Here is a 12,410-nt window from a genome sequence, read left to right as displayed (position 1 = left end):
TTTAGGAATTCAGGGCATCTCAAAAGAACTTTCTTGTAATCTGATTTTTTTACTAAATTATTTACTGTCTGCACTAATGATTTTTAAGAAAGGCCTCTCAGTGGTACCTTTTAAATTGTACATTGTCTCCTGGAATCAAACAAACAAAATATCTGTATATACAGTTAGGTCCATAAATATTTGGACAGAGACAACTTTTTTCTAATTTTGGTTCTGTACATTACCACAATGAATTTTAAATGAAACAACTCAGATGCAGTTGAAGTGCAGACTTTCAGCTTTAATTCAGTGGGGTTAACAAAACGATTGCATAAAAATGTGAGGCAACTAAAGCATTTTTTTTAACACAATCCCTTCATTTCAGGGGCTGAAAAGTAATTGGACAAATTAAATAACTGGAAATAAAATGTACATTTTTAATACTTGGTTGAAAACCCTTTGCTGGCAATGACAGCCTGAAGTCTTGAACTCATGGAGATCACCAGATGCTGGGTTTCCTCCTTTTTAATGCTCTGCCAGGCCTTTACTGCAGCGGCTTTTAGTTGCTGTTTGTCTTATGGGCCTTTCTGTCCAAAATTTAGTCTTCAACAAGTGAAATGCATGCTCAATTGGGTTAAGATCAGGTGACTGACTTGGCCATTCAAGAATTTTCCACTTCTTTGCTTTAATAAACTCCTGGGTTGCTTTGGCTGTATGTTTTGGGTCATTGTCCATCTGTATCATGAAACGCCGCCCAATCAATTTGACTGCATTTAGCTGGATTTGAGCAGACAGTATGTCTCTGAACACCTCAGAATTCATTTGGCTGCTTCTGTCCTGTGTCACATCATCAATAAATACTAGTGTTTCAGTGTCACTGGCACCCATGCACGCCCAAGCCATCACACTGCCTCCACTGTGTTTTACAGATGATGTGGTATGCTTTGGATAATGACCTGTTCCGCGCCTTCTCCATACTTTTTTCTTGCCATCATTCTGGTAGAGGTTGATCTTGGTTTCATCTATCCAAAGGATGTTTTTCCAGAACTGTGCTGGCTTTCTTAGATGTTCTTTAGCAAAGTCCAATCTAGCCTTTCTATTCTTGAGGCTTATGAGTGGCTTGCACCTTGCAGTGCACCGTCTGTATTTACTTTCATGCAGTCTTCTCTTTATGGTAGACTTGGATATTGATACGCCTGCCCCCTAGAGAGTGTTGTTCACTTGTGAAGGGGTTTCTCTTCACCATGGAAATGATTCTGCAATCATCCACCACTGTTGTCCTCCGTGGATGTCCAGGTCTTTTTGCGTTGCTGAGTTCACCAGTGCTTGCTTTCTTACTCAGAATGTACCAAACTGTAGATTTTGCCACTCGTAATATTGTAGCAATTTCTCAGATGGGTTTTTTCTGTTTTCACAGCTTAAGGATGGCTTCTTTCACCTGCATGGAGAGCTCCTTTGACTGCATGTTGTCTGTTCACAGCAAAATCTCCCACATGCAAGCACCACACCTCAAATCAACTCCAGGCCTTTTATCTGCTTAATTGATAATGACATAATGGCGGACTTGCCCACACCTGAAATGAAATAGCCTTTGAGTCAATTGTCCAATTACTGTTGAGCCCCTGAAATGAAGGGATTGTGTTAAAAAATGCTTTAGTCGCCTCACATTTTTATGCAATTGTTTTGTTCAACCCACTGAATTAAACCTGAAAGTCTGCACTTCAACTGCATCTGAGATGTTTCATTTAAAATTCATTGTGGTAATGTACAGAACCAAAAATAGAAAAAAGTTGTCTCTGTCCAAATATTTATGGACCTAACTGTATACATTTACACACACGTACACTTTTAAACCATGTATAGTATAAAAATTGACCTGAATGTAAATTGTATAATGATTTACAGGTAGTATGCAAATTAGTAGAAAGTATAATAAAAGGATGTAATGATCTCTTTCAGATATCTTGGACATGAATTGAAAAGCTTCTTTAATCTCTTAATCTCAGGTCAACAAAACCATTACAGTGGAATAGCTGAAGAACACAGTTGTTTGCACCATTGTTTAAACAGCCCCGACCCAGGCTGAACATTTCTTTGACACGTTTATGCTCTTTCTATCTGCATCTGCATGACATTTGATTGAGAGTCGAAAAATGCAAAGGCAGTCAAAACAGTCTTCATATATCAATCTTCAGTCAGCTTTTTCTGTTCTAAACATATTCCTTTTGGCGTTCTCTTTACTGTGGTTGAATAACTAGTGAATTTGTCCTATGGAAACAAGAGCATCCAGGAAACATTTACACAGACAAAGAAGGAAATCCAGATAGACAGTGGCCAAGACAGAAATTATTTGCTTGGATGTGTGATGGAGCCAGACAGACATTGTAGCTGCATGAAAATGTGATGATATATCAATAATTGAAGCCTAGTTAAATCTAAGAAGTGTGGAATAAGTTAATAAATTTAGAAAATATTGGACCTTGTCATTTTTCTGTATGGATTGTTCTTGTCTTGTGCCCTATACTTGGTGGGACATCTGCCTTTCAGTTTTCCTCAGGATAAAGCAAGTTTAAAAGATGAAGTGGCAAAATAATGGTCAAAACAGCTTAAGAGGGAACGTAAATCAGAGGCTGATTAAAGTGGTGCTCATACAGTTTGGATACAGTGCTTGGTTTTGAATAAAAAGATACAATAATAGACGCATGACACTGGGAGTCTGTTACTAACCCCCAACATTGCTAGAAAGACCAGTAAGTGACTTGATAATTATATTAAAAAAGACATTTTAGAAGGAGATACCCTAGTCTATAGAGATGTAATTACCCACATATAAAATGTGAAAACAAAGTAATGGAGGTACTCATAAAATTAATGATTGTTTAGTATAGTTTATCGAAATGCAAATAAGATGGAAAGTCTGTGTCAGCTTTGCTTGAATATTCTGTAAAGATCAAAAGAGAGTTTAGAGCGGCTGTTGATCATAACACACACTGATGTCCATTAATTCTAGAATTTGCTTGATGTGTAACTTGTTTGGTAAAAGCTAATATGGTGTAACATTACTCCAAATTCTTTAGCTGTTATTCATGCTAAAATGCATTTCTAACAATAAACTTTAGCCAGTGGCTGAAAAAACAGAACTAAACAATTGCTGAACAACAACTGGTGGTACTACTCGTTGTGATGTGAAGAGCCGTGAGAGTAGTAGCTGGATCCCTTCAGAAGTCCAAATGCACATTGATATGCATATGCTATATTGAAGAGTGGAGGGTTCGATTTTCCACTATATTAGCTTGGGGGGTGTTTGCAATTGAAAGTACAAAAGCTCAATGAACAGAAGGTTTTTCTAAATATGAGTTAGTAATGTTCAGCAAAGTGCTGGTATGGAATACCAGTGAGTACTACCCCTCTTCTAGAACTGGCTTTACGGGGAATGCTATGGGGAAACTTTAGCACTGGCTAATGGATATAAATGGTGAGAGAAACCAAAGAAAGACCTCATAAGTAAGTATTACGCAATGGTGTTACTTGGATTTTAAAGACATTTTTCAAGTACTCTTGGATGCTTCAGCTGCATGAATTGTTTTGAAGAAAGCTAGAGTATTGAAAATGATAAATGAAAAAAATGAAAAATAACATTGGGGCAGCCCAAGAGACTATGAAGAAGTGAGCCGAATGTTGCCTCTGTTAGGCAAATGAAACTTATGATGTTATACAAGTATTGTCACTCACAATGATGCCCTTTTTGAATATCAATATTTAGACATGTTCAACACAGCTTCCAGAATGGTTTTCACTTAATACAAATGGTGGCAGCAGCTAACTCTTGTTCTTGGGGGAATGGCTGAGCTTGTAGCATTGCATTCACTGTACAAAAGTTGTGCAGAGACAAAGTTTTCAACAGAATTCTTAGCTTCTAGATCAGTGTATTTGCTTTAAGTGCACATTCTCAGCTTCTGTCCATAAACCAGAGGTTGGCTTTAGGTGTCAGCTTCAGAACAGCAGTAATCTGAGGACCTTGGAAAGAACCTCTCCTTACGATGTCGCTGAATAACAGGGGAATCAGCAGCTGAAAGAAAGAGGAAATTTAATAACTATCTAAAAATGGGGAAAGAGCAATCACAAAACGCAATAAACACCATAGTCAAATTTTTGAAACCACAGGTGAAGAAATATTTTGATTGAGTCTACTACTTTCACAAGACATGATACATCTTACTGTCCAGAGTGTTAAAATATATACTTTCATTCCCTTTCTGCAGATACCACCATATAGAGTACATATTTTTCTGCCAATCGCCACCTCTTCACACGTCCAACAAGGCAGTTTAAGGTACTGCATCACTGCTGACGGAGTTAACCAAGTGCTTCATTTACCTTTGTTAATTATATAGATGTTTGTTAATTATACTCTGAGGTGACTTTTTGTATTAGGCTTCAATAACAGCTTAACCCATTTTTAACTGCATATACTGTATACTGTACACTCTACTGAAATGCATATGCTGCATACTGAAATATTGCTTAAATTCTAGTGCCTAATCTTTAATATTTACTTGCTTTTCATGGTTTTTGCTTTTTGTCTGGCATTTTTGGAAACCCTGGCATATCATCTTTTTTAACCTCCTGTTTGTTTCACTATGTGCTGGTTTTAAATAAAATCTTTCAAAGTTGTCACTTCATTTGTGTGCTCCATAGTCTTTGTTTTTGCACTGCCAGCCTGGCTTTACAGGGTAGCACACTGCACTGCAGTCCAGTGGCTCAGGTTTGGGGCTGAGCTGCATGCTCTCCAAGCTTTTTGCACACCTTACATGTTGAATTTGACATTTTGTGTAATAAAATTAATAAATAAAAAAAAAAAAAAGAATTTGACATTTTAGTTTCTTTGAAGGTATTCTGTACAGAAATTACTTTTTTCTTTTACTGTTGTATTGAAACATTTACAGGTGCTACGAAATGAGTATGTGCTTGTAAAGTTAAATATACAGAAATTAGAATATGAAATGATCATATACTGTGTGTTGTGTGTATTTGTATAATAATGGATGTTAATCCATCAATTCTGTGTGATCACTTATTTATTAGACAGCAGTAAAAGTCTGAGGTCCAGGCTGTATAAAATATAACAAAATTATGCATTTTGCTTTCTAATTTTTCTGTCTTCCAGTGCTGGGGTACTTTGTGCATATGTAGCCAATCAAAACCTATCTAATGAACTTAAAGGAGTCCGTCATCTTGTAAACAGCAACTTCAGAGATTTGCATATGCTGTTAAATCACACTCCTGCAGTAAGTAAACTCACAACTGTTAAATCATTTTATTTGTAATTCTGTGTTTAATTTTTAAACGATGTTTTAAATTATTTTTAATTTGCTGTTATGAATGTTCCTTTTGTGGGTCTGCAACATATAAGTGGAATGATACAGGGTAGTATAATTGACTAAGTGATGTTACATTTCCCAGCATACAAGGTGTTACAATTAAATTCCTGGAATGGCCATGTAGAGTTTCCCAAATTACAAAGTACTACTGAAATGTTGAGGCTGTTGAAAGTGGCATATGGTGAGACCGCTATGAAAAAAGTGTTATACGAGGTTCAGCAAGGGGCACGAAGATGTGAATGACAATGCCAGAAGTGGATCATAAATAATGAACAATGCCTGAAGCCATGAAGTGCACAGTTTTCAAGACTTCTTGGCTAATAAATCAATTACCAAACTGGTTCATCCACCCTATTCACCTCATGCATCTCCTTGTGTTTCCTGTCTCTTCCTAAAAAATAATGGAAGGACAAGATTTTCAGACATTTCTGAAAATTTCTGAACATGACAAAGGAACTCAATGGTATTCCAGAAACAAAAATGTGTCAAACAGCAACAGGCAGCCTGCTATCCCATCTCTCCCAACCGATGCAACTTTAGTCTTACACAAAGTTCTTCCAGCTCAAGTCTGAGTGTGAGGTGCCTTGAATTGTATAGGGTAAATAGTATATTATTATTTGGAATAAATGCATTTTATGTGTGTTGTGTCTACAATGATCTGTGTAAATGTAGGATGACAGGAAATGAGAGGCAAGAAATGTTAAACTCATAACTAGAACAGAAACTTTTTGTATGTTCTACTAATTGGCAAAATGCCGACATGAAGTGTATAATATGTGAAGACTGAAGCCCAAATATCAAACACTTTAAGAAAAGACACAGATATAAAAAAGCAAGTACGCTTTTTTCCAGAATTTAAAAAGTAAAAAGAAATTGGGATAGGGTGCAACACTCACACACACATATGCCTGCTTGGCTGGTGCAGAGGTAAGAACTGCTGTCTCCAAGTCAAAAGGTTGCGGGTTCGATCCCAGGTCCTTCGTACATTACTCTTTTGAGTAGTGAGCGGCTATTATTATTACTATTATAGAATAAAAAACATATATTTGATTTATTTGAGTCTGTAACAGCCAGTGTAAATTTATGGTACTTGTAAAAGTTAGCATTTTGTTGTCTTAGTTACTTTTATTCTCTTAGTCACGTTCATGCTACTTCCGATCTGACCCTGTTAGTTTTCAAATAAAGATGTGCTATAACAGAGGTGAGCTCAGATGAGGATGAGGGTTCTACATCGGAGAAAGAGAAAAGGAGCCCTCCGTGTAAGAAAGGTTCACTCACACATAAGAACGATATAGCTGCACCAGGCGTAAAGGTGAAAGATGGCTCAGTTTGGATGCAGCAACAGGTTGGCCATCATCCTGCCACACGTATGTACTTCAACAAAACAGCAGGCCTTACAGAGCTCCTTACAGGCCTTACAGAGCTCGCCAAGGTATCGTGCAAAGTTCCATTTGCGATTATGTTTCTTGATGGTCTGTATATGAAAAACATTTGTATGTTACTAATATAAACGCCACATCAAATGTTGTTTACCTATATTTGTTTACTTATCTTCCTACAGTATAAAGTCACAAATAGATTGCAGAGCTTCCTGTGTTTGATCGACATGGCATGCTAACAAGATTGGATGTCATCCTGCCAGTGAATCTGCTACACCAAAATAACATAAAATAAAGAAAACGTCTTCCTTGGCAGTTAATATAGTCTCTGAGGAAGTGACTGTGTCCCTCAATGTCATCCCCATGTGACTTTTACATCATTTCCCAGTCTGTTTTTAGGAAGTTTTCATTCACAGCCATTTCATCCTCCAGGCTTCACTTCCTCAGTATCTGGGTGGTAACAGGATGCCTTTAGCTTGTAGCTAGGAATAAGGTGAATCCTGTTGTGTTCAGATCTGCCAAAAGATTCCAGTAGTTTACACTTAGTCATTTTTAGCATTTGAATATAGCAGCTGCAGCTTATTTCCTCAAGTGGACCGTGACACAGACTACTGGATGTATGTGGGTATTGGCAACATCACATCTGCCATGGTGACCCTCAGTGCACAAACTACACAGGGTAGTGTGCTGAGCCCCCTTTTATGATCACCTTTTGGCCAGATACACTCCAGTTCCATCATTAAATTTGCTGATAACACCATGTCTAATATCACCATTATAAGGTTCACTACCAACAGTGATGAGATAAAGAAGAGGCTTATTTTGTCCCAAGACAACAATCTCATCCTTAAAGTCAGCAAAATTAACAAGCTTACTGAAGAATTCAGAAAACAGATTACACTTCCATTTGTATCAGAAGGCATCAGAGAGAGCACCTCTAAATTTCTTGGATTAACCATCACTGACCAAACTGAACTGAGCACAGCATATTTTTGTACTTGACCAAGAATCACTTTTACTCTCTCAGAAGTCTGAAGCTCATATTTCTCCATCTGTTCTCACAAATCTTTCCATCTGCACAGTGAAGTCCTTCACCAGCTATATCACATTCTATTGCAGTAGTATTGGGTAGAGTTTCAGTCCAGTCTGATAGACTTGTTCAGTTTGTCTGTAACTCTTGAGGTTACATTACATCTATTTATTTGGCGGCTGCCTTTATCCAAAGCGACTTACAACATTTATGATACAATTGGTTATATTTCTTTTGGTTTTCCAGTTGGAGCACAGGCAGGTGAAGTGACTTGCTCAGGGTCACACAGTGTCAGTAGATGATAACCTGATGTTCAAAAAATCTTTATACCCATATTCTAACAACAGTTTTTCCAAAATAAAGATATAAACTAAGGACCATAGTTTGTATCAAATTAAACTCCTCAGTGTCATCCTTTAAGGCAGCTTAAATTCATTGCTCTTTTTATCACCTTTTTCTTGTTTAATGTTGCTATTGGAGAAAGGTAAAACTGAAACAGAAAACAATATCTAAGTATTCATCTGCAGAAAAGAAAGATAATGCATCAAACAGATGAATATTACTGTTGCAGATAGTAGCTCATACTGTCAGAGCGTACAGTACATGTCAGTTGCACTCAAATCACAACTCTAAATATACACATTAAACTGCTCTAATGTGAGAAATATCACATCTCAAAATAAACACACACATATAGAATGACAAATGTACCAATAAAGCTTTGAGTGCCCTGAACAGAAAATATAGTGAACCCCACATCTTCTTACACCTTGCTTCTAATTGCATCATCCACTGGTGACGTGTAAAAAAAAATTCATTAACATTATTAAATAAGCTGCAATACCACATAAAAGAAACAGATGTCCACTTTCTAAACATAACACTTACCTGACAAGACACCTCTGGCATTGAATGATGATGTTGGGCATCTTTATTAAATAAATCTGTGGGTCCTTCAGAAGTTGTGGTAACTGAAAAAAATTCCTCTGGCAAAATATTTTCAGGGTCAGCCAATTACTCAGTTTCATCGTATTGCCTGGATAATGCCTCAGCTTTCAAATTACCATCTCCACCACTATTGGAATTTACAAAGATAAAATTTACTAAAGAGTGGGAACCATCTGGCTTGCCTAGGATTTAATCTTTTGTTTGATTTTAAATGCATTACATTTTAATGAACAGGTAGATGACAAACTGATGTGTTCGTTGTTCTAGGCGTAATGTAATGACTATCCATTCTTAATTTCCAATTTCATTGATCCTTAGGGGATAATTTCTTGAAAAAAATTTAACTAAGACCTGGCTGTCATATTGTCCTGGAGGCCCATCAGAAATGATCTTTTGAGTATTATACAAATAAAACCTTGTCTCTAAAGGAATATTGTATTTAGCCAAAAGGCTATGCTTTACATACAACTGAAATTCCTTATGTGTCTATGCTTCATAAAAGATTTAAATCACTTTAGTTGTATTTAAATCCTGTCTTTACTATGATGTGAAATAGCATCCCCCACTTAATGACAATAACATCAAGGCACAGTTGCATCATTTTGTCTGTTCACATCAAAGCAAGACTTAAGAATAATAAGCCCCTTCCCTTTTCACAGTCTCCTCATACATGTATGGTTTGTCAGACTTTGAAGCAACAGACACAAGGGATTACATTAGCATAAAATATTAAACCCTATACAATATAGTGTATATTGAGACTATATCTTCAGTTATGTAGACTCTTTTTGTGAATACAGCATTTAAATGTTTTTTCTATTCAGTACATTAAGTAAGTAAACCTTATTTAAGCTCTGTGCTTTTAAACTGTGTAGTTAATTGGTATCTTTAACTTTTGGTGATCCTGGAAATGCCCTCACTTCACATCAAAACATGGCATACATAAACCATGCCGTAGCTGTTCTCAATATTTCTTCAGCTAACACTCTTGATACAACAGACTCCTTACAACCATCTTGTAGCAATTTAATTCTGTAGTTTTAATGATTTGCTAAGCATTTCCACCAAGGCTATTTTTCTTCATTACAGTTTAAACAATGTGTTTGCTTAGCATCAAAGTGTTCATAAACCCTACTTTGCTGTTAAAGTTGTATGTGTTCCTTTGTATAAATCAGTCTCTATGTAGGTAGACAGTTTTCAGCATTTTAGTAACCAAGATGGCATTCTTAACATAAAACTCAAAATATAAATGATGACCCTATAGTTATGTGTAAATATTAAAAAATAACCTTGCCGTAATGACTTAATAAACTATACTAGCACACAGGTTACTTTTTGTGTGTCCTCCATTATTAGTACAGTACTATTTACAGCAATAATAAAATGTTAATAGAAAGAGTCAAAACATGACTCTGCACTAATGGGGCTTATTGTAAGGGGGATGAGACACAGAGTATATGGGTCTGGTGGAGAACTTTGTTTCTTGGTGCAAAAAGAATTGTCTGCAACTTAACATCAGCAAAACCAATTGGTTATTGATGTCTCGATGCATGCTCAATAATCCAGGTAAGGCAATTCTAGAAAGTTGATTCTGTTATTCTGTTCTGTTCATCTGGACATATTTTTTTCCCCGATACGTTTCATCTCTCATCCAAGTGACTTCCTCAGTCTCAGTTGACTGCAAGTTTCTCCAACTTTATAAACAGTACCTTGGCCCAATTAAAGAAATTGCACCATTGACTAACAATAGGCTGTGTGATCAATAATATGCAAATTCTCCATTGATCAATGGCCATGAGTACCATTCACAGAGAGCTGGGGAATGGCTGCAATCACTGCATTGTAAGATGGTGAAAGATGTACCCTTAGTCCCCTTCTCTGTTCAAAGATGGTCGTTCCTTTTTCACGTGAATGGCCTCTTTGACTCCTCACTCAAACCAGCGTTCCTCCCTGTCCAGGATGTGCTCATCTTTGTCACTGAAAGAGTGATCACTGTCCTGTAGATGTAAATAGAGTGTGGTGTCCTGGCCTGACGAGGTAGGTCTTCTGTTTTGTGCCATCCGCTTAGCCAGTGGTTGTTTGGTTTCCCCAATGTATGATTCACAGCAATCCTCTTGGCACTTAACTGCGTAAACTATACTACTCTGTCTGTGATGGGGCACCCAATCCTTGGGGTGAACCAATTTTTGCCGTGTCATGTTTTGGGGTTTGAAAGCCACCAAGACCTGGTGTTTTGAAAAAATGTGTCTCAGCTGTTCCGATACTCCTAACACATAAGGGTTCACCAAATGTTTTCGCTTAGGCAGCGGTTAAAAGTTGATGTGTACCGTAAACCAACGCAAACAGATCAGTATTTAAGGTTTGACTTTCATTATCCGCTAAAGCACAAAATAGGTGTCATCAGGACTCTACAACACAGAGCGAACACCATACCCACAGACATAGCAGCCAGGGAAGCAGAGGAACATCATATCAAAAAGGTCCTGAGTAAATGTGGTTATCCTAGCTGGACGTTTTGTCAAAGCAGGGAAGACACCTAAAGAATGCTCTAAGCAATCCAAGAGAGAGGAAGGACAACTGCTGCCTAAGCGGAAATCGTTGGTGATCCCTTATGTGTCAGGAGTATCGGAACAGCTGAGACGCATTTTTTCAAAACACCAGGGGCCTCATGCATAACGCTGTTTGTAGAATTCGCACTATAACATGACGCCATCACAAAAGCGAAAATGTACTTGCGCAGAAAAAAATACAGATGCATAAATCTGTGTGTTTGCCAACTTCCACGTTGTTCTGCTACATAAATCCTGGTCAGCGTGGAAATTAATGCACGTGCACGCACCTGCTGTCCCGCCCCGTCTCCTCCCAGAATTACGCCTCCTTGAATATGTAAATCAATATAAATAGTCACATATCAAATTCACTGTGAGTTTCATATGAAAGCTTATTAGGGTACAGAGAAAAAAAATAGGCACACAGTGAGGGAAAAAAGCACAAAATATCAACTTTAATCTCGAAATTTCCACTTTAATTATGTAGTTTATTTTGTCATTAAAGTAGAACATCATAAACTTCTTCATAAAATCGTTTAATTTACTGGTTTCTAAAATCCCATCGTAACTAAAGTAGCACGTTAAATGCTTTGTTTTGTATTTGATCTTCTATGTGCTGTGTGTGTGTGAATCACTACGTGCTTCCATACTTTGTCTTCCTCCGACAGGACACAGAATCCATTACATACATTCGTAATATTACAGCTCTCTAAATAATTAAATTACTGAGATGTATAATTGATATAATTTTCATGATGATAGGTGTTAAAGCAAGTTATTAAACATGAGAACACGGTGGCGCAGTGATTGTGCACGACCTCTGATGAAATACTTTATTGCAGCAGTACTGTCTCTTTCAAACGTACTAACCCCCAATTCCTGTCCTTCCTTTTCTTTCTCCAAGTATACAATTGCCACACAATCAGCTCTATAATAGACGTTAAGCCATCTGTAAGCTTATAACGCTGATTCTTAAGAACTTTTAAGGAACATTGAAATATCTTCGTAGTACATGTTTAATTATTCTATCCTTCACGCCAGTCCCAGTGAAGCATACAGTGTGAGGCAGGAACAATCTGTAAACGAAGTGCCAGATCCTTGCTAGCGTAGCGACACCATGTCCTTTAATTATTAGCAATATAGA

The 12,410-nt window shown here is 37.2% G+C and overlaps 1 protein-coding gene across 12 annotated transcripts in view; it reads left to right on the top strand.

Moving 5' to 3' along the window:
• Positions 1-12,410, top strand: part of LOC120527748 (prominin-1-A-like) — a 283,241-nt gene that overhangs the window by 199,260 nt on the left and 71,571 nt on the right. For 11 of the 12 annotated variants that reach the window (XM_039751518.1, XM_039751516.1, XM_039751517.1 and 8 more), the window contains exon 5: positions 5,147-5,267. In XM_039751518.1, coding sequence (XP_039607452.1) covers positions 5,147-5,267 — 121 coding nt within the window. Of the gene's footprint in view, positions 1-4,241; positions 4,313-5,146; positions 5,268-12,410 lie in introns of all 12 variants that reach the window. The other variant, XM_039751527.1, reaches the window with a different exon arrangement.

The sequence above is a fragment of the Polypterus senegalus genome, chromosome 4, assembly GCF_016835505.1.
Source record: "Polypterus senegalus isolate Bchr_013 chromosome 4, ASM1683550v1, whole genome shotgun sequence".
Lineage (NCBI taxonomy): Eukaryota > Metazoa > Chordata > Cladistia > Polypteriformes > Polypteridae > Polypterus > Polypterus senegalus.
Note: the sequence above shows the minus strand (reverse complement) of the source record. Positions and strands in the feature narration are given on the sequence as shown.